General features: G+C 40.2%; 1 protein-coding gene across 4 annotated transcripts; it reads right to left on the bottom strand.

Annotated features, from left to right (window-relative positions):
- Positions 1-386: 386 nt before the first annotated feature.
- bcl9l.L (B cell CLL/lymphoma 9 like L homeolog) lies at positions 387-27,686 on the bottom strand. 4 transcript variants are annotated; one of them, XM_041569258.1, is made up of 9 exons: positions 27,132-27,686; positions 12,768-13,073; positions 12,092-12,214; positions 10,138-10,342; positions 9,621-9,705; positions 6,345-8,460; positions 3,299-3,463; positions 1,818-2,750; positions 387-665 (listed from the first exon to the last, which is right to left on the bottom strand). In XM_041569258.1, exons 2-8 carry the CDS (start codon positions 13,024-13,026, stop codon positions 1,858-1,860), a joined length of 3,846 nt encoding a protein of 1,281 aa, XP_041425192.1. In that variant the 5' UTR covers positions 13,027-13,073; positions 27,132-27,686; the 3' UTR covers positions 387-665; positions 1,818-1,857. The 4 variants fall into 4 exon arrangements, with proteins under 4 accessions (XP_041425192.1, XP_018081325.1, XP_018081324.1 ...); XM_018225836.2 differs by having other exon boundaries at positions 387-2,750; positions 12,092-12,211; XM_018225835.2 differs by having other exon boundaries at positions 387-2,750.
- Positions 27,687-27,754: the final 68 nt, after the last annotated feature.

Here is a 27,754-nt window from a genome sequence, read left to right on the forward strand (position 1 = left end):
TGTCACTGCTGAAATACTACCGTTTCCATAAGGCATGTTGTATATTAAAAGGAATTTGCTACTTTGAAAGCTCAGCCAATGATAAACAAAACTCCAAAGAATTAATAGGAGTTCCCAAACTTTTTCATATGACATATGTACATATTAATGTGCTCTGCGTCTGTATGTAAATGCACAGAAACCCACCCGTGTCTAAGAGTTAGCTTGAGAGAGATCTCTAGTTACATAAAAACAACTAATCTGGCAGGCCAATTTGCCATCATGTATGAGAGGAGACTCTGATCAACCAAAATCTGAACAGAGAATTCAACATAAATACTTGTGCTGACACTAGTAAAGAACAAGCAAGTATGGCAGAACAGGACTGGACAGCTCCACATTTCACCTCTTGTATTTACATCTTTTTATTTATCTCAAAACGTGTTGCACATTTTGACTGCTTTAATTAAAAAAAGTAAAGAAAAAATGCCACACACAAAGATATACAGATGTGGAGACAGTACTGAGCAGAGATATGACATGTCACCCATCTCCCAATGCATTCAAGACAAAATGACAGACTCCCTGCCAGCAGTTACAGGATGGATAAAGACAAAACAATTGTAGATGTTAATATTTAGATTGAGTGAAGCAAAAGGAAAGTATTGGGTAGAAATCTGAATGGACAACCATAAGGTCAAAGTTACATACAAGTAGGAAATACCATGAATTTCATATAGACTTCTTATTACAGTTAATGGAAATGATGATTATTTTGTCTTTGGGCAATAGCTGATCATAGCAGAGTTGTCTTTAGGGGTTGTGAAGTAAGGGTGATTATGATGCCTTGAAGCACAAAACGCGCACAGCTTTTATGGACATGTAAACCTTAAGAAAGATACAATTTTTGATTTGAATTGAACCATCAGCATTGCATTTTGTGAATGCATACTCAATTATGCTTAATATGGTGTAATCCACTCCCTAGGACTGTAGATTTAAGGCAAGGCACCCAAACCCAAACCCAATCTGTCTACATCTATAGGATAATTACTCATCTGAAGTAAGGGTGACTGCTCTCTTGACTCTTGACTATGCAGTCAGCACATCAGTTCTCACAGCTGCAAAGATAATAGCCTCTAGAGCAACAATGATGCTTTATTACGGTCAGTGGCCCTTGGTGGAGCTGTGAGTTGTACAACAATTGCTGAAGGTCATAAGAGGGATTATCCCACTGCTTCTGGCTTGAGTTTTTGCAATGCACATGAATCTATTCAGCAGTAAATGATGGGGGCAGCCTAAAGTGTGGCATGCACTAATAAACCACTGACCCCACCACCACTAAAGACAGTCCTGTCTTTCTTGTGCCAGCAATTCCCATTAATTGCAATATGAAACAAATTTAGAACATTTTAGGAGAAAAAAAAAAACACTTAATCAACATGCCACATGTGCCACTGTCCTAAAGCAGACAAAGATAGTGGATAAGAGTATAAAAAATGAAATGGTTAGAGTAATGGTGCAAAAAAGGGCAACTTATTAGCAAAACAAGTCACAGATGAAATAATAAGAAAAGGCAGTTGGGAAATGTTCTGAAACTTCATTGTCACTATGTGTTGACAAAAGCAACATAAATTTGCTATTTTATGATAACCACAATTGGAAAGTTCATTAATTATCCAGCCACAGTGTAGAAAGGGAAAGGGTAGGAAAATGTGAAATAATGTATATCTGTTAATACAGAAGCATGTGGTAGAAAATAAATATTAGCAAGAAAGATGAAGAAAAATAACAAATTGGCACTTGGGAAAGAAGCTGGCAAGGGAAGTTGGCACTGAAGAATTACCATAGGGAGTTGGTGCTGGCAAGTCTCTGCTGTTAGAATTGTAGATGCCCTGGCCCTGTGATATAAGTATCCAAGGACACACTGCGCGGTCTCATTTGGTGTCCAACCAACATGCTCTGCTGTCCAGGCAAGTGCCCACCCAGAGGGCCTTGGGGAGATAACATTGGAGCACCCTGTGGGTACATTTCCCCTGATACACTCCTCTGTTTCATCATCATAAAGTTCTGTTGCACCATCTGTGGTGGAGGGAACATCCCTGTCCTGCCCATGGTAGGAAGTGGGGGCATTCCAAGTGATCTTTGTGGGCCTGGAAGACTGGGTCCTGAACGGCCTGGGTGTTGTTCAATCATCATATTCTGAAGTCCCAGAAGGTGCATGTTGGTTGGGTGTGGTTTTGGTGTCTGAGTACCTCCCTTAGGAAAGTACTGCAAAGTGCTGCTGGGTTTCTCTGATGGCATGATCCTTGACAAGTCAAATTCTGGGATGCCAGTGGCTGATGGCCGAATTACATCTCCCAACTCTGGGTCAGTAAGCATTGAAGGCAGGAGACGGCCATAAGGGTCTGACATTCTGTGGGGTAAACATGGCTGGGAAGTTGTGTCATCTGTGTAATGCTGCTGCATGGAGCTACCAACCCCTCCTTGGTGTCCAGGCTGCAAGCGTGATGGGAAGACCAGCTGGTTGGAGGACATTATTTGTGTGCCAGGACCAGGGCAACAAGAATCTTGTGTTACTGAGGAAATCAATAAAGGATTTTGCATGGTGGATCCAATTGATGGGTGCATTGGAGGCCCAGAGCCAGTGAGAAGAGATGATGGTGGCTCATGTGAGAGAGTGGACTGTCCTGGGACATTTATGTTCCCTATAGGGCTTTGTGAGGAATTTAAGTTTAAGTGCAAAGACATAGGAGGATTCATTGAAGAGCCTGAAAGAGAGTTCACTTATTTAAAATATATATGTAAATGTATGGATAAGGCAGGATAAAGCATTCAATTAAATGCAAGCAATCTTCTAATTTTTGTCTAACCTAGCACATTTGTATGCACTGAATCTATTCTTCTCAGCAATGGTATCTGTTTTCTTTGATAGGGGGGAATCTCCTACTGTATAACCATGTTGTCACTGCTGTACAGAGGTGGTCCCTTACCTTCTATGTTTTCTCATATTTTTTAGTTCTCCTGAACTCCCTACATTTGTAGTTTTATCTTGATGACTCTAAGCAGGTTATAGAATAAAATAAACAATTTTTTCTCCAGGTCTAATCAACTATAGAAACTGCAGCAGGCGACATTTACTGGCCATCTGATAAAATACAAACATACATACATATTTATGATTGCTATGGGTTAGTGCACCTGGGCAAGTTTTGTGCCTCTTATATCATACGAGGGTAAGTATTTCCACAATCACCCACTTGTACTTCTCTCACTCCTCTGCTTCCTCCTCCCCTTCCCAAGGGTCTACTGGGCTTACCCTGTTGACTTCCTGGTGGTAGGAGTACACGATCAGGGAGAAGCTCGTCATCTGAGGTGGCAATGGTTTTGATGGCATTGTGATATAGTGGAGTAGAGCTAGGCATAGCATATTTGGACATCTGGGACATCATCAAGGACAAAGGATTTTGAGAAGGAAGTTCATCTGAATAAGTGAAAGTAAATAGTCAAGTGTCACAGATTCTGGAATCAGATTACTACCATCAATGTATATGAATAAAGGTCATAGTCAGAAGCATACTGAATATAGCTGCAAAGACACTCAAAAAGCCTCATTGTAAACATACTGCTAACAATTATATTTGACACCGTGCCATGTTTTCCCAGCATGCTACAGGGCCTATTTATCATGCATGTGTAAAACACTGAAGACAAACATCACAGATCAGATCTTTACATTTGTTTTCTAACTTGTAGGTGACTTGTGGTGAAATTGAATTACTGATGGTTGCAATGGACAACAACAGTTTCTCCAATGTTTTACACAGCATGATAAATAGGCCCCTTATAAGTTCAAGGCAGCTTAGCGAGTGCTAAGCTTGCTGCTTTGCATATCTGGAACATGCAACTGCACAGCCAGAAGGGTAGCCTAGCATCTGAAGGCAGAACCAAAGCCAATAAATATGAACAGAGCCAGAGCACAGTACTGATTTGTGACTCACAGTATAATGAAAGTCAGGATCAGGGCCGGGCCAAGGTATTTTGAAGCCCAAGGCAAGTGCTTCAGCTATATATTTAAAGCCACACAGCATGACAAAACTAGTGCCAATTTTATGATGAATTCCATTAAACACATTGTAGAGGTGAAAAGAGGTCAGCAACTTTATTGGACAATGGCAGCTTGGAACAGGCAAGAAATCGGACAGGCATTGTGGGTTAAGTTTGGTGGGAGGAAATAATACAAAGTAGCCAGAATAATAGGAAATTAATAAGTAGGTGACTGGGGATTTAAAGTAAAGGTGGTAGTAGGCGTTAAAGGATCAATAAAAGTATTTTAAAGTAATGAACATACAATTTACCATTGTGCTGCACTGGTAAAACTGTGTGTTTGCTTCAGAAATTCGACTGTCGTTTATATAAACAAGATGCTGTGTAGCCATGAGAGCAGCCGTTTAAGGCTGAAAGAAGGAGAAAAGGCACTGGACACACAGCAGACAACAGATAAGCTCTGTAGTATACAATGGGATTCTTCAGAATTGATGTGTTATTTACTGTGTATCCTGCTCTTGAATGGCTGCCTCCATGGCTACACAGCAGCTTGTTTATATAAACTATAGTAGTGCTTTTGAAGCAAACACATTAGTCTTACTCATTCCTTTAAAACACTAATTTTTTGGTGCTAGTGTTCCTTTAATAAGATGTACGGGGACAGAAAAAATAAGGGAGTTATAAAACACAGATTAAGCAAATCGGTAAACTGGTAATAAAGGGTTGATTGAGATGGTACAGCAGATGTAGAGGTGCTTTACAAATAGCATAAAAAGAGATCCCAATTCGCAGTACACAAGAACTTCTCCAACACAGTACTGTTTAGTGGTCACAGCCTCATTGCACCTAATGTTTTTAAAATTAGTGGTGAGCACAACTTTCCCTTATTTGTTATAGTACTGCTTAGTGGCTGCTTCTGAGATAGCCCCGCCCCTTCCTGCAACTCATGCAAGCAAGCATTAAGCAATAGTGAAAGCAGAGAGGGAGAGCACCGATCTCCACAGCAACAAAGACAGTCACACTTGGGGAGCTTTATTACTCCCTGAGCTCCACTCTGTTACTTCCAAAATATGCTCTCTCTCACTGCCTAGTGCGATTGCCCAAAAAAAATGAAGGGCTAAATGAAGCTATCATTGTGATCTATCCTCCTTGAAAGTGCGTCCACTGTTCATTGCGCTCTATGCAGCTGCCTTGTCTGCCTACCCCTAGATCTGGCCCTGGTCAGTAAAGAAGTAGTTTAAAGTAAAGGAAAACACATGCATAAAAGTGTAAGGTACACCATCCAAACCTGTTATTTTCAACTGTAGTCCAGCTCAGCCAACCGTGCCCTTCGACTTGCAGCAAGAACATTTTTTTTTTACAACAGTAGTGCGGACCAGAGCAAAAGCTCATGTTGTGCAGCCTAAAATGATCTAGTTTCTCAGTAATCACTAAATAATCTAGGAAACATACAGTAACAAATGAGCCGGTCTGCTGTACTGCCTTCTTTTTGTGCAGTACAGCAAGGGGATACACCAAAGCTATCATTTTTGGATTTGTCAAAGAACAGAGCCTGTGCAAAACATTTTGCTGAATATGAACCCTAATTTTCATATTCAAGTTTAAGGGGAAAAAAACTGAATTGAATTGCATTTTCTGTAAACAGTTTGCAGAGCTGTAAAGTCGATAGGGGTTGTTGTTTGGCTGCACATTTAGGATTAGCTTAAATCCAAAAGTTGCAAAAGGTACTTGGATGTAGCCAAATTCCAAACCAAATTCTAGATTCTGTGAATCCATGTCATTATAACCAATGCAATGTACTGGCTGTCATACACAGAAGGGCTCATTTAGGAAGCAAGTTCCAGTTGCAAGATGCACAATTGTCATGCAATTCGCCAAGTTATTTACCCACAATGCAGGGTTATAGTTAAATAGTTCTTACATGTAGCCGATTGCATAATGCAGGCAATAGAGCACTAAGTGACACAAGTGCATGCCCCTTAATGCTCACTTACCAAGCACTTGTGCCATTGGTTGGTATTCAGCCAAAATCCAAAAATGATTTTGGTGTATTCCTAACAAATAGAGAAGAGTGAAATACTACAAAAGGCAAGTCAGATTTAAATCCATTTAATATATTAATGGAAAAGAGTTAGCAACATATCTGGAAAAGGTGCACAACCCTGCACCAAAACATGAAATGCTTTTTAATAAGTATATTATGAAGCGACCTGAGAATTTATACCGCTTGCTTTTTAAATAAGTATAGTTATAAGTGTCCTGAGAATGTTTACTATATTGAATATTTACACAGATGCACACCTCAGCTCAAGTCTTACCTCGACCCATCACACCAAGCGAAGCTGTAGCATTGAGGCCCATTCCCTGATTGCTCGGTGGTACACCTGGGCTGGATATGGTGGCTTTTGGTGATGGAGCCCACCCTGGAGAGGGAGCATTCCTCTGGGGTGACTTTAGCCTTCCAGGAGAGGCATTAGGCGAGCGTGCACCGATTGATGAGATCAACACCTGGGATGACTTGAGAGAGTCTAGAGGGTTGGGCAGAGGCAAGCCACCCATCTGATTTCCTGGAGTCAGGGGAGACTTTAGGTTGGAGGAAGGGGAACAAATAAGGGGAGAGTGAACCTGCCCTTGGTGTGGGGATTTAATGTGGCTAAGAACAGGAGATTCCATCTGGTTTGCATTAACTGTGAGCTCTCTACGGGTCAAGTTCCTGCTGGTAGCTATGTGATCTAGCCCAATACCTGATGGCATGGTGCCAGGTGTGGAGGAAACTGGCATGTGGCTAAGCCTTGTAGTGCCCACCACTGGACCTTGCTCTGGTCCAAATATGTCCATACTGATCTCCTGCTGCATGCCAGGGTATGAACCTTGCCCTGGGGGAAACCCTGCCTGTCCCTGAGGAAATTGACCAGGAAGCATCTTCTGGGGTCCCCTAACCATGCCACTTCCATTTTGTGCTCGTGCTGCCCTCACTAAATCCTCTGATCCAACATCTCCCTGGGAGTTTAAGTCTCCCACTCCCCTTATTTTGTGTGACAAAAGCATTTGCTGTTGTGGTGCCATTTGGAGGTTAAGGTTCATATTCATGTTCAAACTCATATTCATATTTAGATTTCCTCCACCTCCCATTGTAGGGTCAATTTCCCTACCTGTACCCGACTGACCAAGGGTAGGACTCAGCATTCCTCGAGATGCCCCAAATTCCATGCCCACAGCAGAACCTGCTCCCATTGATTCTCCGGGGAACATAGAAGGGTCACCTTGCCTATGGGTTATCATCATCTCAATTCCCTGCCCACAAGGCATGGATAGTTGCCTTTGCATAACGCCTGGACGCTTCTCTATCATCAACTGTTGTCGCAGAAGTTCCTCACGGGCACGAGGGTTAAGGAACCTTTCCATTTCCCCTTGAATACCTCCAGAGTATGGCATTCTAATTTGTGCAAAGTTACTTTGCCCTCCATCAATGGGTGGCATATCCTCACTCCAACGAGCAGGTCTTGACATGACTCCCACTGAATCCATAGGAATATTTTGCATGGGTCCATATCTGCCTGGGAAACGTGGCCCTTGAAATGGAATTCCACTCCGAAGCTGCATTGATTCTTGGATGTCCATGGGTACTTGTAACCGATTACCAGGCCACTGTTCTCCAGGTTTGCTGTGATAAGGTGGGGGAGGGCCCCGAAGAATCATTTCAGGCCCTGATCTCCCATGTATAGAAACATGTTCCTCTTTTCTCCTTTTCTCTACATAATATTCTTCCTGCAGTTTCCTCCATGCAGCTTGCTCTGGAGTGAGGCTGTCATGACCCATCCTCTGCATCATCAGGCTCATCTGGTGCCCCATATCAGGACCATTTTGGTTGCCTGCTAGATCCTGCTCCATTCCTGGACCCCCCAAGCTTTGTGTCTGTGTTATCATGGATTGTAAAGGTTCTTCGTATTTCTTAATATGACTTGGAGTGTTGGTAGGTCCCTCACTAGAGCTTAAGTTGTGCTTTGAGAAGGATTCATTGGCTGCACCACTTCGGAAAAGAAACCTTTCAATATCTCTAAGTGTCTGAAGAGAACGTTCCCTATGCTCAAGTTGCTCTTTAGAGAGACCATCTGTGCTTAATGTCACACTATCTCCCTGGTTATGATCACCCAAATGTGTATTATCCCCACGTAAGGGAGCGCTGGGTAGTTGAGACAGGAGTGGTGGTGGATTAGAGCGTCCACTGGCAGGATGACTACTGCCATTACCGAGTGGAGTTAACTCATGGTTTGCTTCATCACTACCTATTTCCTGCGATACTATTGTTGGAGGAGCTTGACTAGGTGCAGGTGAATGGTTTTCTGCTGGTTTTTGTACTGCAGAAGTGGGGATGCTTGGTACAGGAAGTACTTCTCCAGCTTCTTGGGCACTTGAAGGTTTTTGGGGAGAAACCTGAAAAGTATATATGGAATCGGAGAATATAAATTGGGGACTGGGGACAGGACATGAAATATAGTACCGCTTTTACAATATACAACCCAATACAAAACAAGAATTAACATAAATCCTGCCCTAATATAATCCTATTTCAATACACATTGGACAAATTTGCACATGGGCAGTATCCCATATCAACCAATCAGTAATTGGCTTCTTTCAACCAGAATGCAACCCAACCCACATTTTTACTCACATGGACCTGCAACTGCCTTAGCAACCATGCATTGATTTGAATAAGAGACTGGAATATGAATAGGAGAGGGCTTGTATAGAAAGAGGAGTAATAAAAAGTAACAATAAGAATATATTTGTAGCCTTACAGAGCATTTGTTTTTAGGGGTTAGTGGCCCATATTTGAAAGATGGAAAGAATTAGTAGGCAAATAATTCAAAAACTATAAAAAAAAATTCAGGCCAATTAAATTGCTTAAAATTAGCCATTGTAGAACATACTAAAATTTAGATAAAGGTGCACCACCCCTTTTAATCAGCTGTTCCCAAATTGTGCGACTGGCCCCTCCAATGACGACTCAGTCTCGCTAGCAGTAGCTGGAGATGCCCAGGTTGAGTACCAGTTAGACTCAGAGAAAAGTTTTCTTCAAGATACACCTGGAAACTCTGTCTGAAGGCCAGTTCAGATGAGATTTAAATTGAACACTTACTTCAGAGATATTCTTGGAATAATAGATGAATTACTGAAAAATTTGTATTGTAACCTTGTTAAGAAATACATGCTGGGGTGCTTCGCCAATGAGGCGAGTTGAGGCTGTCGCCTCAGGCGGCAGCGCCCTACTAGGTACCAGGGGCAGCAAAAATGCCGCTCCTTGAACTTTAAGAGCCGAATTTCCAGTTCTCATACCAGAAATTCGGCTCTTCTAGCACAGAGAGCGCAGTTAGGCTCTCTGCGCTAGCGTACTTGCCCCCTCTGATGCCCTCCTGGACCCCCTCAGGTGCAAAAAGGTAAGCGAACAGGGGGGGGGGGCGGCAGCAACTGCTGCTGCCTCAGGCGGCAGAGGGGCAAGGATCGCCCCTGAATACATGGGGCCCAGTGCAAATCTGAAAGGTAGACAGGGACTATGGCATCAGCAATGTGTATAATAAGTAGTGCCATACCTCATCCAGTTTTCTATGGGGCACATTTTGCTTGTGGTAGATGAGAATAGAGTCGTTATGTCCTTGTAAAACAGCTTCTGCTGCTCTGAAAGGGAAAATTATTATAATATTTGCAATGGTATGAAATTAACAATCACTATGAAAGGGAAAATATGTAAGTAGAATCTACCACATTAATTTATCTTTATTTATCCATAGTAGTGTTTGGTTTCCTTACCCCTCTGACACTAAATTTCTACCAATTACATTACTGCTTACATACTGATTACAATTACATTATGTATAAATAGTGAGTTGCTCAAGTTTAAGTTGTGTATATATATATATATATATATATATATATATATATATATATATATATATATATATATATATATATTTTTTTTTTTTTTTTTTTTTATCTCTTAGCCTTAGAGGTAGACTTAGTTCCAAAACATAAGCTTCTCTGTGGTTACCCATTAACCCAATTCTCCACTTGTATTCTTTGATCTTTCCTGCTCAGTGGTACAGTACTCACTTGTTTGCCAAGAATGTTGTGAAGACATAAACAAATTTTGATGGGGTTTTGGATGGACCTAAAGACCCTCCACCATCCCCACGCAGACTGGGGACAACTCCATGGGGTGTGCTAGAAGAACTGGTATCATTGATCCCAGGAAGAGAAGCAGATCCTGTGCCTGGTAATGTTGGTGTAGACATCACAGATTCACCTGCATTACAGTCTAATAAAGAAGACAAAAAAGGATACCAGGAAAGAGAGTGAACAACGGAGTAATATTACTTTGCCAGCAATGGTACAGGGAGAAAGAAAAAGTTGTGGAGAAAAAAAGTCTGAAAATGAAGAAATAGAAGGTTTGTGGAGGCTTAGAAATAAGCTGAAGAGGGAAGGTACGGAAATTTTTTTTTTGCAAATACTGCCAAAGACAAAACAACTGAAGAAAGTAAGAATAAAAATAGAAAGGGTTAAACATTAACAAACAAAAACACTGTTTATATATAGGAAAGAACAAGGATGAAAGAGGAATGATATGTAAAAATGCAGATTTAGGGGGTTATTTACTAAAGTCTGGTTGGGCTTTTTGGGGCAAAGCTTGAATTTTTAGTTTGTTATATTTTTCTTTTTTTAAACTCGAATTTTTTAGGATCTTGGATTATAGTTTGGTCGGACAAATTCGGATTTTGATAAATAACCCCTTTAATAACATCAATAAAGGGCTGCACTAACACATCTAGTCAGCAGGTGGAGGTGCCCTGCAAGTAATCAGTGTAGCAGAGTTTGCTTACTTTCTTATCATAAAGATAAGTCAAGCATAACATTACACAGCTAGCATATATTATTTGTGAGGGGCCGGCAGGTGACGAAATAAACTCAGGTCACCTGTCAATAAAATAGTGCAAGTATTTTGTTACAAATTCTTTGTTTTTAAAGAACTATGTGATAGATGCAAAAGAGCAAAGAAAAATTCTAGAAACCATTTACAGCAGTTGGCACATAACTGGTACAAAGATACAAAATTGGCTGAAAAGGCTGGCTGTGATCATTTTCAAAGTATAGTTGTAAGAATAAAGTTTACGTGTGATCAAGTAAGTATTGGAACAGTCTCAAATGTGGCACCTGAGAATTGCTTTAATGTAGGGATGCACCGAATCCAGGATTCGGTTCAGGATTCGGCCTTTTTCAGCAGGATTCTGCCGAATCCTTCTGCCGGCCGAACCGAATCCAAATCCTCCTTTACATATGCAAATTAGGGACAGGGAGGGAAATCACATTACTTTTTGTCACAAAACAAGGAAGTAAAAAATGTTTTCCCCTTCCCAGCCCTAATTTGCATATGCAAATTAGGATTTGGATTCGGTTCGGTATTCGGCCAAATCTCTTGCGCAGGATTCAGGGGTTCGGCCGAATCCAAAATAGTGGATTTGTGCATTCCCACTTAAATGTGTTTAAAGGGTCAGTTAGAGGCAAGAAATAAAAAATCCTTAAATGTATTTACTTTTAATATTACAGGTAAAGGATCTATTATGTTGAATGCCAGGGACCTGGGAATTTCTGAATAAGGGATCTTTCCATAATTTGGATTTTCATACTTTGTCTACTTAAAAAAATCATTTAAACATTAAATAAACCTTATAGGATTGTTTTGTCCCCAATAAGGATACATTATATCCTAGCTGGGATCAGTACAAGATACTACGGTTTTAGTATTATAGTGAAAAATGAAAAGATTTTTAAAATTTTGAATTATTTCATTAAAATAGAGTCTACGGGAGATGGCCTTCTCGTAATTACTGGATAATGGGTCCCCTACCTGTATTATTATTAACTTAGTGGTTTCAAAAATTCTGCATTATTGTTTAGAAATGTGTAGATTAATGTTTTGCAGGACTTTTGATGAATTCTTCTAAAAGCCCACTGTGACGCTGACCAAAGGCTTGTTGTCAGTCAAACCATATACTTGCCCCTTACTTACTGTGGGTGACCACAAGGGTCTTTTCATCTTCCTCGCTGTCTGCTCCTGAACACCACTCATCTCCACTATATGGCTGCTTTCGCTCCAGGACACAGCGACGCTTACGACGGGAAGGCAACTCTACTGGAAATTGAGTTAGTGTAGTGGTCAAACATCTATTCTGCAGGCCTCTGACACATACAGACTAGATGAGCAGGACTGGAAGAAGCAGAGCATGTCTGCACTTTACTGAGTTAAGGCAGCAGCACTGTATGAGTAGAACAATGCAAATGCACTGGGTACCAGAAGGCAACATGGCACAATGGCATATACCGTAGTATACACACTAGTAGCTGATACTTTTAAATGAGTGCAAGCTGTACAATGCAAACTGTCTGTGACTTTTGGGGTTTAACACAACAGTTGAGATTATACATTGTAGTACAGTTTAAGCACAGTGGATACAGAATGTGGAATGTACCATTTAAAACTACTCAAATAAATAGGCATAGAATGGCTAAATAAGGCGAAATTCAAGCTTTCAGCATGTGTAGTCAGGTATCTAAAGGAAACACCGGTGTAAAAATGTATAGGGCAATGTACATAAAATGTAGAAGAGATAATAGTATGGGAAGGATGTGGTCCACATTGTTTTTAGGGCAGATGTGTTGTATTTAAGTACAGATGTGTATCTCACCTTTGGGGTCTTGTTCCAGAGGGGGAGGCCCAGTTTCTCCTTGCTCATCCACATCTCCAGCTGATTCTCTTTGCCCTTTAGCCAGGTTGGACCCCTGACTCTGTCCACTTATCAGCCCTACTCCACTCGGTGATGTATGATTGGCTTTGGGGCTCAGAAGCCCAGCCCCTTTGGTCCCCTGGTTCACATTAGGAGTCTGTGACTTTCCACCACTGCTGGAAACATTTCCATGATTAGCCAGTTTGCTTTCCGGGTGCATCGGATCGAGCGTAGCAAGATACAGTGACGGGGAAGGTATCAAAGAACCTAAAAAGGACAGAACATAATTCAACTAAGGTCTTTTGAGATTCAGAGAATAAAATAACTACCAAGTAAAATGTCTACAAAGTAAATAAGAAGGCTACAAGATGGTCTGTGCAATGAACTATCAACCATTTTTTCAACAGAGTAGGGAACAAAGGGTGTCCTTCATGTAATAAAACACTTAGGGGCAGATTCACTAACTTCGAGTGAAGGATTCGAAGTAAAAAAACGTCGAATTTCGAAGTGTTTTTTGGGCTACTTCGACCATCGAATTGGCTACTACGACCTATGACTACGAATCGAACTATTCGAACTAAAAATCGTTCGACCATTCGATAGTCGAAGTACTGTCTCTTTTTAAAAAAAAAACTTCGACCCCCTAGTTCGCCTTCTAAAAGCTACCGAACTCAATGTTAGCCTATGGGGAAGGTCCCCATAGGCTTGGCTAACTTTTTTTGATCGATCGTTGGATTAAAATCCTTCGAATCGTTCGATTCAAAGGAATAATCCTTCGATCGTTCGATCGCACTATTTGCGCTAAAATCCTTTGACTTCGATATTCAAAGTCGAAGGATTTTAACTCCCAGTCGAATATCGAGGGTTAATTAACCCTCGATATTAGACCCTTTGTGAATCGGCCCCTTAATACAGTTAAAGACTATCTCCCATAGACTCCATTTTATCCAAATAATCCAAACTAAAAAGTATTTACCTTTTCTCTGTAATAATAAAATTGTACCTTGTGCTTGATCCAAACTAAGATATAATTATTCATTCTCTCTCTCTCACCGGGTGCTATGTGTAGATTGCAAAATCCAGAACTCTAGGTACACGCACACCATTTGTCTTATCATAATTTATTTAGAAAAGGTGATAAACATCGCATCAACGTTGAGAGAGAGAGACAAAATATATATATAAATCACTAAAATACAGTATGGCCTAAATGTTTTCTACATAAATCTCTGAAGGAATGCAATTGCAAGAAGAGTAAGGTGGATGTAAGGAGAGGCTACAACACTAACCGATTCACTAACTTCGAGTGAAGGATTCGAAGTAAAAAAACTTCGAATTTCAAAGTGTTTTTTGGGCTACTTCGACCATCGAATGGGCTACTTCGACCACGAATCGAAGGATTCGAACTAAAAATCGTTCGACTATTCGATAATCAAAGTACTGTCTCTTTAAAAAAAACTTCGACCCCCTAGTTCGCCATCTAAAACCTACCGAACTCAATGTTAGCCTATGGGGAAGGTCCCCATAGGCTTTCCTAAGTTTTTTTGATAGAAGGATATTCCTTCGATCGTTGGATTAAAATCCTTCGAATTGAACGATTCGAAGGATTTAATCGTTTGATCGAAGGAATAATCCTTCGATCGTTCGATCGTACTATCTGCGCTAAATCCTTCGACTTCGATATTCGAAGTCAAAGGATTTTAATTCCCAGTCGATATTCGACCCTTGGTGAATCGGCCCCTAATATATTTTTTTTTTTTATTTTTTTTTTTACAGTAAATGGTAAAATACGTGTAGGTTTAATGGACACTGTTTTCTCCTGTTTTTCCGACTTATCCACACTGGGCAGTGTAAAATATGGGGCAGTTTCCAATACATCAGGATACTAGTACAGTAAGCATAAACTTGAATTTGTTCCTAGAGATCTGGTACAGTTTCAAGTATGTCTTTTAACAAGTGCATTTTTATTGTCCTTCCAGTTTAGTGACATTTACAGATTTCCTTGTCAGGACTATGTCAGGACTTACTGTATACAATGAATCCATTTCTTTTTTTTTTTCAACTAAACCCAGACCACAATTTGCTTTTTCAGATTTGAGGTAAATTAAAAGATTGCATAGCCCGTCGAGCATTAATTGTTCAATTCAGTTGTCCATTGCTTTAGGTTGTGTCTGCATTAACAGGTACTGTGTCGGCCTGTGTGCATACACACGGAGTGGAAAATGCGAGAGTATGCATTTTGTGCAGATTACACCTCAGTTTGCTTAATTTGAGTATAAAAAGCACGGTCACCAACAGCATGGGAGGCAAGAGAGAAGAAATCAAGGGCACAGAAAGAAGGAGACGAAAGGTACTAGTATCAAAAAGGTAGAGTAGCAAACTTTTTAATATACAGTAATTAGTTAGAAATTCTGTAGTTTCTGAAATAATGAATTTACACTTTACTACCATTTCTCAATAATGTGTCTCTCTGCACACACAGCTTTGTAGGAACGGACAGATTTATTAATAGGCGACCCTAGGCTATAGCCATAGGGCCCATCTAGCTTTTACAATTATTATTTTTCTTTTCTTTAAAAAAGTTTATTTTTATCTGAGCCGCTGGGACTGAGTCCAGTCAGGACAGGTGCCCAGTACCTGCTGTGAGAAGAATTGGCATCCAGACAAGGCAAATCATGTGGGTGGCATGAGCCAGAGCGCTTTAAAACCCCAGGTTCTTTACACCCCAGTGATGTCACGTCACTTGTCCCTTATGTCTCCAGGTGCACCCATGACCCTGATTAATTGTTATATATTTCTAAACTTGTGGGAGTAGCCTAGAAGAGGGGGGGGGGATTGTTTTAAGTGTAGTCTAGGGGCCTCACATCTATCACATCTCATTAATCTGCCACGGTTTCTAGGTTTGTGTACCTGATATAGATTTTATATATATATATATATATATATATATATATATATATATATATATATATATATATATATATATATATATATATATATATATATATATATATATATATATATATATATATATATATATATATATATATATATAAATAAATAAGAGAGCATGTCCAAAAACTAAAAAGTAGGCTTGACCTTGAAAAAAAAGTGCACCTCTATCCCTGTCCCCAACTGTTGCTTTGAAAATCTGATAACCATATTATACATACTAGTTATATTGCAGTTTATAGATTAGTCCTTAACTGTTCCTTTAAGTTTGATTCATCCATTATAATAAACCACAGTCAGCCTCAGCATTCTGTTGGAAATATAAACAGGATATGTTCAGGGATTTACGGTTGCACAGTATATTTACCTTGGGCTACAGCCTTTGGGAGATGTGTAACTAGATTGTCAATGATAAAATAACACAGTATATTGTGTCATGAGTTCAACTATTATTTAGTTATATTTAGTAAAAACATATTCTGACTTAAATTGGGTGGGGGTGTTGTCTTTAAAGGGCTCCTCCACCTAAAAAATGCTTTTTTTTCATAATTAAAGGGGACCCGTCACCCAAAGAAATTATTCAAAATCCTATTTTATCACATTAGTCAAGCAAAAATAACTTTAATTACACTATATAAATTATTTGAATCTTGTTTCCTTCAGTCTGGGATTTCAAAATAATAGCAAGCAGGCAGCAGCCATTTTGTGCACACTGTTATTAAAGGGATACTGTCATGGGAAAACATGTTTTTTGCAAAACACATCAGTTAATAGTGCTACTCCAGCAGAATTCTGCACTGAAATCCATTTCTCAAAAGAGCAAACAGATTTTTTTTATATTCAATTTTAAAATCTGACATGGGGCTAGACATTTTGTCAATTTCCCAGCTGCCCCTGGTCATGTGAGTTGTGCCTGCACTTTAGGAGAGAAATGCTAAAGTGCAGGCTGCTGTTTTTCCTTCTCAATGTAACTGAATGTGTCTCAGTGGGACATGGGTTTTTACGATTGAGTGTTGTTCTTAGATCTACCAGGCAGCTGTTATCTTGTGTTAGAGAGCTGCTATCTGGTTACCTTCCCATTGTTCTTTTGTTTGGCTGCTGGGGGAGAAAAGGGAGGGGGTGATATCACTCCAACTTGCAGTACAGCAGTAAAGAGTGATTGAAGTTTATCAGAGCACAAGTCACATGACTTGGGGCAGCTGGGAAATTGACAATATGTCTAGCCCCATGTCAGATTTCAAAATTGAATATAAAATAATCTGTTTGCTCTTTTGAGAAATGGATTTCAGTGCAGAATAGAGGAGGGGTATACAATATTTGATTGACAGCAGAGATTGACAGCAGCTATGAATGCTTTAATAAAAAATAGAAATTGGATTTCATGTTTAATTTGAAAAGGACTTTTATTATACAGATTTTTGTGTCTGGGTGACAGGTCCACTTTAAAGCGATACTGACACGTTCCTATAAAGGATAGGATAAGTGTCAGTATAAAGTAAATGCTGCACACGGAATAGTTCCCCGCAAATCCGCCTCCAGCCCCTTGAACCTGTGTGCAGCAGACTGGCTGACACAGCTAACTGATCTTCCGCTTTCCTTCAGTGACGCAGGGCTGGGGGCGGAGCGATCCTTCCATAGGCTGAAGTCCTGTTTTGCTTCGTAATCAGTCTATGGAAGGATCGCGCCCACCCCAGTCCAGCGTCACTGAACCGGCTCAGAAGATCATTTAGCAGTGTTGGAGGGTCGGGTTAGCACAGGTTTGCGGGGAGCTTTGAGGGGAAATATTCTGGATGCAGCATTTACTTGATACGGACGTTCCTATGATTTTTATAGGAATGGGTCAGTATCCAGTGACGTAACTAGAGGGGGGCGGGCCCTGGCATGGACGCGCTGCCGGGCCCCCCGCCCCCCTCCGTAGACCGGGAACCGCCCGGGAATCGTGGTGCGTGAGCTGCCAGGGGTGCCCTGAGGGGGTGCGTGCCCTGGCCCAATCGCACCCCCTGTTCCCCCGGTAGTTACGCCACTGTCAGTATCGCTTACCAATATACATGAGTTAAAATTCCCAATGGTTTTAATATTTAATGATGCACTGAATCCAGGATCTGGTTTGGGATTTGGCCAGAATTCGTCCTTTTCCAGCAGAATCCAGATTTGGATCTATCCGAATCCAGGTGCCCGTCTAAACAGAATCTGAATCCTTAACATCATGTGACTTCTCATCACACTGTTCTTTTTAGCCTTTACTAGGATTCATGTTTGGACAAATCCTTCATGAAAGGAATCTCTATATACATGTAATTGCTATGAAAAGTTATATATGTTCACATTTTGTGCACCTCTTAAAACAATGTAGCAAGTCGGCTGATTAACTGATCTGGATAAACTGAATCCTGTCCAGAGAAGAGAAAGGGTTAAACAAATACTGTATTGCATACAAGTGCAATTACATTTACAAAAACATTTAAAACAACTAAAAAAATCTTTAACAAATGTATATTGGAAAGTTGCTTTTGAGGCGGAGGAGCCCTTTAAACATAGGGTTGAAATTTTGTGGAGCCACTGGTACTCTAAACAAAAGCTACACAGATCAATGCCATAGGGAGTATTTGCACAACAATCAGAAAGGGCATACAGCACACTAGACATAGCAGAGATCATTCCCAATGACATTTTACGTAAAAAAAAAAAAAAACAACTTTGTTTTGCCTCTGACTATAGGCCTTGCATTATTTTTTTTCTGCCATATCACAGTCATTTTCTTTCGATTTGTTCCTTTTTATTTTTAATGAGCAGACATGCTAGCAGACAATGTGCTACTCTGCATACAGATGTGCTATGTAATGCCTGCCATCTCCTCCCCCCTAGTTAGGCTTCCTTTTATTCTCTTCATCTTCTTGTTCTGCCTCCCTGCTTTGCAGAAGGAAAAGGAACTGCAGGTAGATGTCCTTCCAATCTGCCAGTGATTAGCAAAGCTCCTATGCTGTGCACAGGAGGGAAAATTTAGCCAAAATGTAGAAGAAGCTGAAGGCACCACATTGAAACAAAAATAAATATGCTGGTAGACAGTTGTGAATAGTGACAGGGGAAGTGGCAATATGAATTATCAGGGAGAAGAAAAAGAGACAGGGCTTCCTTTTGCTGTTGGCCGTCAGGGTCTGCACCACCTCTATAGCACTCAAATCATGCTTTCTGTTTTGCACAGACTGATATACCCAGAGCTATGCATACTTCACATACAGCTTAATGCTTGTCAGCACAAACATATTCCCAATGTACAGCCCTATTCTCTGCATGTCATAAATTGGCATCTAAATCGTTTGCTAGGTTGTTAGGTCACATGAGCTAATTAACCAACAGAGTTCTGTCTTTTGCTTCCACACTTCTTCCTGTTACAGTTGCATTATTTCTGGTCAGGTGATCTCTGAAGCAGTACAGAGACCATCATGAAATGATGGTTCAAGGCAAGAGATGTAAAAGGGCAATATTTAATGAAATATATATTCCAGTTTGATAAGATTCTTTAATATGTCACTTAATATGATATAAATGCTGTTGCTTAAGTATTCATTTTGGGGGTATATTTTTCCTTTAATTAGTTATGCCCCTGCACAAGAAGATCAATTAGGATGTGACTGATGGTGCCCCACTGATTGTCAAGTTATAAAGTTGGTGTACCTGACAAGCTCTGAATGCAGTCTGTACAACATTTATAGAATCGACAGCCATGCCAAGGTTTTTGGTATTTAGGGGCTACAGAAAAAGCTGGGATAGAGAGAGAAAATCCTTTTTTCTCAAACAGAAGTCAATGTTGCTTCTGGCCATGTGATATATTGTGCCTGCTTCAGCTGGGAATATGTGTCACAGCTTCATTGCCTTGTGTCAGAATAAGAACTCAGTCACACAAGTCTTTTATCCTGGCTCTACTTGCTGTTCTGTACAGCGGCACTCTCACTGTAATTATGCTGGTGCTGACAGGGTGCTACCCACATCATATAAAGCTTACTAGTACAGGTATGGGACCTATTATCCAGAATGCTCGGGACCTGGGGTTTTCCAGATAATGGATATTTCCGTAATCTAGATCTTCATACTTTATGTCTACTAGAAAATCATATCATTTAATAAACCAAATAGGCTGGTTTTAATCCAATAAGGATTAAATATATTTTAGTGGGGATTAAATACAAACTACTGTTTTACTATAACAGGGAAAAAGGAAATCATTTAAAAAAATTAAGGATTATTTGGATAAAATGGAGTCTATGGGAGATGGCCTTTCTGTAATACGGAGCTTTATGGATAACGGTTTTCTGGATAATGGATCCCATACCTGTACCTCCAGTATATTTTTGTCACTAGCGCCATGATATATGGAGGACACAATGACAAGGATTGTCTGTTTCACTGGTTTGCTTAATTTACATACTAGCTAAAGCCCTGGTACACTGAACTAGTAGAAAGAGAAAGGGGTTTTTTTTTTCTTGTCAATACAATCACATACTAGTTACAGCGCATTGAAATCACAGGCCTGCATTTTAAAAGAATAAAAAACAAAATAACACACAATTAAGTACAGCTATCTAAGTGAAACTGTGCATATTTGTACAAAATAATATTAGTGCAAAATGTACACATTCAAATTTATTAGAATATGCAAAGACAGGTATAAATGTAATTATACATTTGTATTGAAAAAATTCTAAATGTAAAAAAGTATTACTCAATAAGTTCCACAAATACTTTGGCCACTAAAGTGGACTGTGATAAGCAACTTATTCAGAGGGCCAATGGGGGTTTGCCAAAGTCTACAGCCCATAAAACAACACCAACAAATCTAAAGTGGCACTGTGGCATTGCTCCATCTAGCTCAGGGGTGTCCAAAAGGTAGATCAGAATCTACCAGTAGACCTTTAGCTGGTGATATGTAGATCTCAAGACCCTGTCAACAAATGGCTTGTCTAAATCACCCTCCTATTTCATGCTTTTCATTCAGATATTTATTATGTTCAGGTGACGGAAATAGTTGTTTTTATAAATATACTTTTTATAAATCAATATTTAAGTAATATTTTCCATGGAACAGAATGCTAACAATGTTTTTATGGATGTAGATCAAAATGGGACAACATCACTAAAAGTAGACCTCGCATTAGTAAAGTATGGGCACTCCTGATCTAGCTGCACTGATGGCTACAGCTTTTTCCAGAGTGCTTTCACATTTTCACGATGATCTCCTCTCTGTGTGCTGCATACCTGGCAGCAGGGGCGATCCTGGCCCCTCCGCCGCCTGAGGCAGCAGCAGTTGCTGCTGCCCCCCCCCCCAGAAATTCGCTCTTAAAGTACCAGGAGCAGCATTTTTGCTGCCCCTGGTACCTAGTAGGGCGCTGCTGTCTGAGGCAACAGCCTCAACTCGCCTCATTGGCGAAGCACCCCTGCCTGGCAGTACAGCTATATGGAGCTGTGGAAGAGTGCGGATCCACTTCTCTAGGCCTAAAAAGAACAGGAGGAGGGCAGTGGAGCCAACACTCGTTGTGACAAAGTTCTTAGCAGGGTATCCACAGGTAGTGGAGCAGTCCTTTTGCAGTCTAAAAGAGGATTAATGGCAGGCAATGGGAAAAGGTGTTACTGCAAATCACATAGTGATTTCTGACCTACAGTAACCTTTTAACAAAGTAGTTAAAAGAGAGAGAGATAATACGGTTACAAGATCATTTTAAAAATCTATGTTTCCTGGGCTTCAAGGAAACATTTAAATTAAGTGCAACTAGTTCAGACTTTCTGAACTTTCGGAGTTTCATAGTTGCCCTGATTTTTACATGATCTGCATGAATCTACTGTAAAATATGAGAATATATATGTACTGTATATAGCAGGTTATTGACACAAAGTTCTGAAGGTGTGGGAAGTAGGGGTTATGGATCACAGAGAGGGTCTATTTCCATTCTGACAAGGGTTGTTGTTATTGCAGCAGGAGTTGATTAGGCTGCATGTGCAGTTCCTGTATAAAAGCATTTTCTCTAGAGATTTTGGCATGCAACCTGACTGCGGAAGGACACCCCTCCTTAGCACTTCCTGGGAGTCTACAACTATAGTAGGAAGACTCTTGCCCAACAACTGATTAAATAAGCTAACAAGAGGAGGGCTGTATGAGGCTGGAAGGATAGTCAGGTACTGTTAATTGTCTAAGGGGGAAGTATGACCTGTGGATCTGTAGATTGTGAACTGCTTTTAACCTGTTGATGTGTTCAAAGGAAACATGCCAATGCTATGTGAACTGTATAAGAAGGACTTTGCATAGTTAACAGGCAAAATCTGTTCTAATTACCACTGAACTATTTAATGGGAGAGGGCTGTACCTAGGGCTGCCACCTGGCCGGTATTTTAATGGCCTGGCCAGTAAAAATTATGGCTGATCCCAATGTTATTAATAGGGAAAAAAGTTAAATATATAGGAAGGCCGGTATTTTTTTCCAAAAAAGGTGGCAACCCTAGTTGTGCCCCTTCAGAATTGCGACCGTTTCTTGCTTGCTCTGTTTGCCCCTAAAACCTTTCTTCTTGGAAAGCAATAAGTTCCTTATTTTGACTGCACTTAGGTCATCACAAAAAGGGAGGAAGGCAAACCAATGACAGGTAATTTAGCAATGTATCAAAAGAACAAACACATTGTTATTGTAAGCCAGTTTCTTGGAAGTGGCAACTTGGCAAGTGCTTTCACCATATTTTAATAACACTGTCACAATATCCCACAGATGAGGTATACAGTAAAACTGATACATCCAGAATTAGTTGGTTGGGCTCAGGCTCAGTTATGAAGTATAGCTTGTAATACAGTTTATTTGCCATTGCTTGCTTTTATAGCAGTACTTACATACCTGTGTCACCAGGAAACAGCAACTTTTTTAAAGAAGCAAACAAGAGCTGCTATTGATGTCACATATTTTCCAGTTTTGCTGGCACACCAGCTATGCAATCTGATTATTCCAGGGCTCGTTATTAACTTTTAACCAATGCTAAACAAACTTAATTAGATATAGAGGCAGATTTATTATAATGGGAGTTTAGAATAAATAAAAACTCACCCATGTTCTATTCATTCCTATGGGATTTCTGGAAGCATATTTATCAATGGGTGAAAGTTTGATTAATGTGGTTGTAAAAATCCCAGAAGAATAGAACAGAACATGGGTGAGTTTTTATTTATCAAAATCTAAACTCACATTTTGATAAATCTGCCCCATAATAAACATTTAATCAATCTTTTTGTGAAAATTGGAATAAACAGATGGACATATGGCAAGAAACATTCTCGGACATTATCACTTTAATTTAATCTGACCTTATTATTTTTATTAAAGGGGTTGTTCACCTTCCAAACACTTTTTTCCCAAATCTAAGTTTAAAGTTGAATGTTCCTGTCTCTGGTGTTTCAGTCTGGCAGTTCAGTGATTCAGGTGCAGACTCTAAACTGTTACAATTTTGCAACATTTCATTGATACATTTGTAAGCAGCATCTCTGTGAGTATTAGCAACTAGTGTATCAATTATAACTAGTGATGCACCGAATCCAGGATTCAGCCTTTTTCAGCAGGATTCGGATTCGGCCGAATTCTTCTGCCCGGCCGAACCGAATCCTAATTTGCATATGCAAATTAGGGTCGGGAAGAAAATTGTGTGACTTTTTGTCACAAAACAAGGAAGTAAAAAAAATTTTCCCGCTCCAACCCCTTATTTGCATACTCAAATTAGGATTCGGTTTGGTATTCAGCCGAATCTTTCACACAGGATTCGGGGGTTCGGCCGAATCCAAAATAGTGTATTCAGTGCATCCCTAATTATAATAGCTGCCTGTTATGAAACTCAGGGATTCTGCTCAGCAGGGACAAAGATAAGAAATGTATCAACTAAATGTATCAATTTAGAACAGGGGGGTCGGGGACCCCCCCCTCAGAGCTGCTTTAGAAAGTGAAAAATGAAGCTTTACACTTCAATATTAGAAAAACAGTCACACACAGAAAATAGAAAGCCATTGTAAAAAGAAAATTTCTGGTGATCTATCTGAAAACAACTAGTTGTTTAAATGGCGAACCACCCCTTTGATGTGTCTAGCACTGGCATATTCCACATCACTTTACAGAGATTATGCATCACTTTACATATATAGAGCAGCTGAATAAAACTCTAAATTACTCAAAAACCACAAATAATAAATAATGAAAACCAATTACAACTCGTCTGAGAATATGACTCTCTAAATCATATTCCAAGTTAATTGAAAGGTAAATAACCCCTTTAATATACCTTGGCAGAACGATCAGTGATACATCTGGAAAAGTGTCACTATTAACCTTGTGAAGCAAAATCAAGAATAACATTGACTCTGTATTCCATCTTGGAAAAAGCATCGGTAATGCATCTAGAAACTAGCGTCATTATTACAGCAGGGATGCAAAGTCAGTGTACACATGTGGAGTGTACCAGTAAATCATCTGGAAAGGGAGTACCTGGAAAGCAGAGCCAATAATGAAGCTGAGGTACTATGAATTAAATCCCAGTGGAACTTACAGTCAAAGGTCCCTACAGCATGGTCAGTTTTATCAGCGGCGCATTAACATGCCAGTATGTTTTTGGAGCGTGGGAGGAAACAAGAGTACCTAGAGGAAACCCATGAAGCATCGAGAGAACATACAAACTACTTGAAGATTCCCTGGCAGTGATTAAACCTATGACTCTAGAGCTGCAAAGCAAAATTGATAACCATTATTGATAATCATCTGCCAATTAAAAAGTCAACAGTATTGATATAGCAGAAAACTAGGCCACTACATGTAAAGAGTATCCAAGCAGTTAAAGACAAAGAGCAGAACTTTTACTATCACAGTTATTAAACTTATTGCATATGAAGTGTTGACTACATAAACACCAAAAAATTTAAGCGTTTTAAACTCTGTACTGGTGTGCTGCTTCAGAGAGACTACACTTTATATAAACTTCTGTGTAGCTAAGGGGCAGCCATTCAATAAGAAAAATGATAAAAGGCCAATTATGGATAATTAATTCCTTTTGATAGAAGTGCAACAACTACATACACACACATACTATGACCAAGTATAGTAGGGATATAAAAGACTAAATTTTAGAAGAGACAGAATCATACCTATGATACCTGGCAAGCACTACACCTGTTACACTGGCTATGCTGAAAACCAAAAAGTCAATAATCAATCTGCGATAGTCAGTAATGCATTTTGAAAGCAGTGAGCTTAATGCACCGGTGAAAATATAAGCATTAAAGTTTCTGTATGTGTGGCAAAGAATACCAGATTAAAGAGGTGGTTCACCTTTAACTATATTATAGAATGTCTAATTCTAAGCAACTTTGCAATTGGCTTTTTTTTTTTTTTAATAGTTTTTTTTAATTATTTCCCTCCTTCTCTTTCCAGCTTTCAAAAAACAAATGCTCTGTAAGCCTACAAATTTATTGGTATTGCTACTTATTGCTCATCCTTCTATAAAGAGCATCTCTTATTCATATTCCAGTCTCTTAATCAAATCAATGCATAGTTACTAGGTAATTTGGACCCTAGCAATCAGATTGCTGGACCTGCAAACTATAGAGCAGCTGAATAAAACTCTAAATTAATCAAAAATGAAAACCAATTACAACTTGTCTCAGAATATGACTCTCTACATTATATTCAAAGTTAATTGAAAGGTAAACAACCCCTTTAATGCCTTGGCTGTACGACTGGTGATACATCTGGAAAAGTGTCAGTATTAACCTTGTGAAGCAATATCAACAATAACACTGACTCTGTATTCTATCTTGGAAGCAGCATCGGTAATGCATCTAGAAAAAGTGTCATTATTACAGAAGGGATGCAAAGTCAGTGTACACATGGGGAGTGTACCAGTAAATCATCTGGAAAGGAGTACCTGGAAAGCAGAGCCAATAATGAAGCTGAGGTACTAAGAATTAAACCCTGAAGGCCATGTCGGAAAGACACCTTTTAAGCAGTTGGTAAGTTACAACTGAAGGAATCATTATGGCACCTCTAACGCAGCACCTTTGAAGAAGAGCCAGTTATCCAGAATGCTCGGGACCTGGAGTTTTCCGGATAACGGATCTTTCCATAGTTTAAGTCTACTAGAAATTCATTTGAACATTAAATAAACACACTATTACAGAGAAAAAGGTAATTGTTTTTAAAAATTTGGATTATTTGGATAAAATGGAGTCTATGGGAGACAGCCATTCTGTAATTCTGAACTATTGGGTTTCCAGATAAGGGATCCTATACCTGTATTAAAAGATTCACCATTACTCCTACTACAGTAGAAGTAATGCACATAATACACCGTCATGAACATTGAAGGCAGTGTAAAGAACATGCATAGATGAAGGGTCAGTATTAACATTGAAAACTGCAGAAGTTACCGTAAACCCCCACACAAGGTAATCATGCTACTCCTTGTTCCAGTGTGCGCCTTCAACTCCAACGCACAAAGGATATTGGTGTATCCAATTAACCTCCCCATGGCTTTTACTGTTACATTACGCAATGTGTCGACTTATACCTCATGTTTAAATTCCTGTTATGTATATGGGTTGTTTTGTATTGTATGTTAAAATAATAAAACTTAACTTTAAAGAAAAAAAATCTAAATTGTTCCAGGAGCATGTTGTCAATATTCCACCGGATAGGTGATTTAGAATTACACTTGGCAAGTGCATCAGTAATACTAGGAAGCAGGATCAGTTGTAGGCCCAGGTCGCAGATTTACCTCTTGGAAGTAGGGTGTAGTAATACAATATTCTCACTGTTTTAAGATAAATTCAATAATGTTGCTGGATAGTTCCTGGGAAAACCTTAGTATCAGGTCTAAGAATGTGTTAGTCACAGTGTCAGACTGTAGAGTGAGTAATGCACCTAGAATGAAGAGTCAGCAATGTACACTTGGAAAGCAAGTACTACACCTCAGAAATACCACCAGGACTAAATTAGGTGAGAAACATTGGAACTGGTAGCAGCATCACTGAAGGGAGCAGTTTCAGAAGTGTGCCTGGGAAACCATGTCAGCTGTGCAACTGAAATTCCACCTGGAAGGCTGGGATATTTATACAAAAACAGGAGGTGTAAAACTGCCCATTACTGCAACTGTCAGAAAGTGCACACCTGGAAGGCAATTATTAATACAACTGGCAGGCAGCACACACACACACACACCTGGAAGGCAATTATTAATACAACTGGCAGGCTGAATACACCAGGCAGGCAGTGAAAGTAGTACACTAGGGAATCGGTACAAGGACACGACGATTAAGTTGCAGTAGCTCCAGTGAATTGAGCATAGACAAGCTTGAGACAACCTTACCTTCCTCACACTTCTCGGCCTCCCATATCTCGCCGTCTCCAGCCTGCTGTATAGTGTCGCAAGACTCCCACGCTCAGAGCCTGGAAGATGGGGACATAGAAGCGAAAACATTCGCCACTGAGGCGAGCCTGGTGTCCCCTCTCATCCTGCCCCCTTCTCTGGAATACGGACGGCTGGGGGCATGTAAACAGCCTGCTGCACTGATCCTGTCTCGGCTACTGCTGCTGCGGGTAATGGCCGGCAAGGGCAGATATTAATCTATCCCGAGCCCTCACACCAGCTTTATTCCCCCGTTCCTTTACCCTGGGTACAGGGAAGACACAGGATCCTCCAGCCGCTTAGGCTGCCCGCTGTCAAAATAAGAGCCTCCCCTCCTTAACTGCTTCCTGCTCGCCCTCCCTCCCCCTCCACAGCAAAGTCCGTCCCTGCCTCATCGCACACCTGGGAGAAAGCAAAGCAGGGAGAGCCAGGCAAAGGCACATGGCTGAAACAGTAGCAGCAATGGGAGGTGGGCCGGCTGGGTAATCGGGGAGGTAGGCTGCCAGTGAGACGGTGTGGCTCGTTGTCAGGAGCAAGGGAAAGTCTAAACTGAGAAGTAAATAGGGGTGAGCGCTGGAGTGTAT

Source organism: Xenopus laevis, chromosome 7L, assembly GCF_017654675.1.
Source record: "Xenopus laevis strain J_2021 chromosome 7L, Xenopus_laevis_v10.1, whole genome shotgun sequence".
Taxonomy (NCBI): domain Eukaryota; kingdom Metazoa; phylum Chordata; class Amphibia; order Anura; family Pipidae; genus Xenopus; species Xenopus laevis.

Coding starts and splice junctions, on each gene's coding strand:
- bcl9l.L (XM_041569258.1), bottom strand. CDS start 13,026: ATGCACCCGGAAAGCAAACTGGCTAATCATGGAAATGTTTCCAGCAGT. Junction 10,343..12,091: donor GACCCTTGTGGTCACCCACA/GTAAGTAAGGGG, acceptor CTTCTTTATTAG/ACTGTAATGCAGGTGAATCT. Junction 9,706..10,137: donor ACAACATTCTTGGCAAACAA/GTGAGTACTGTA, acceptor TTTCCCTTTCAG/AGCAGCAGAAGCTGTTTTAC.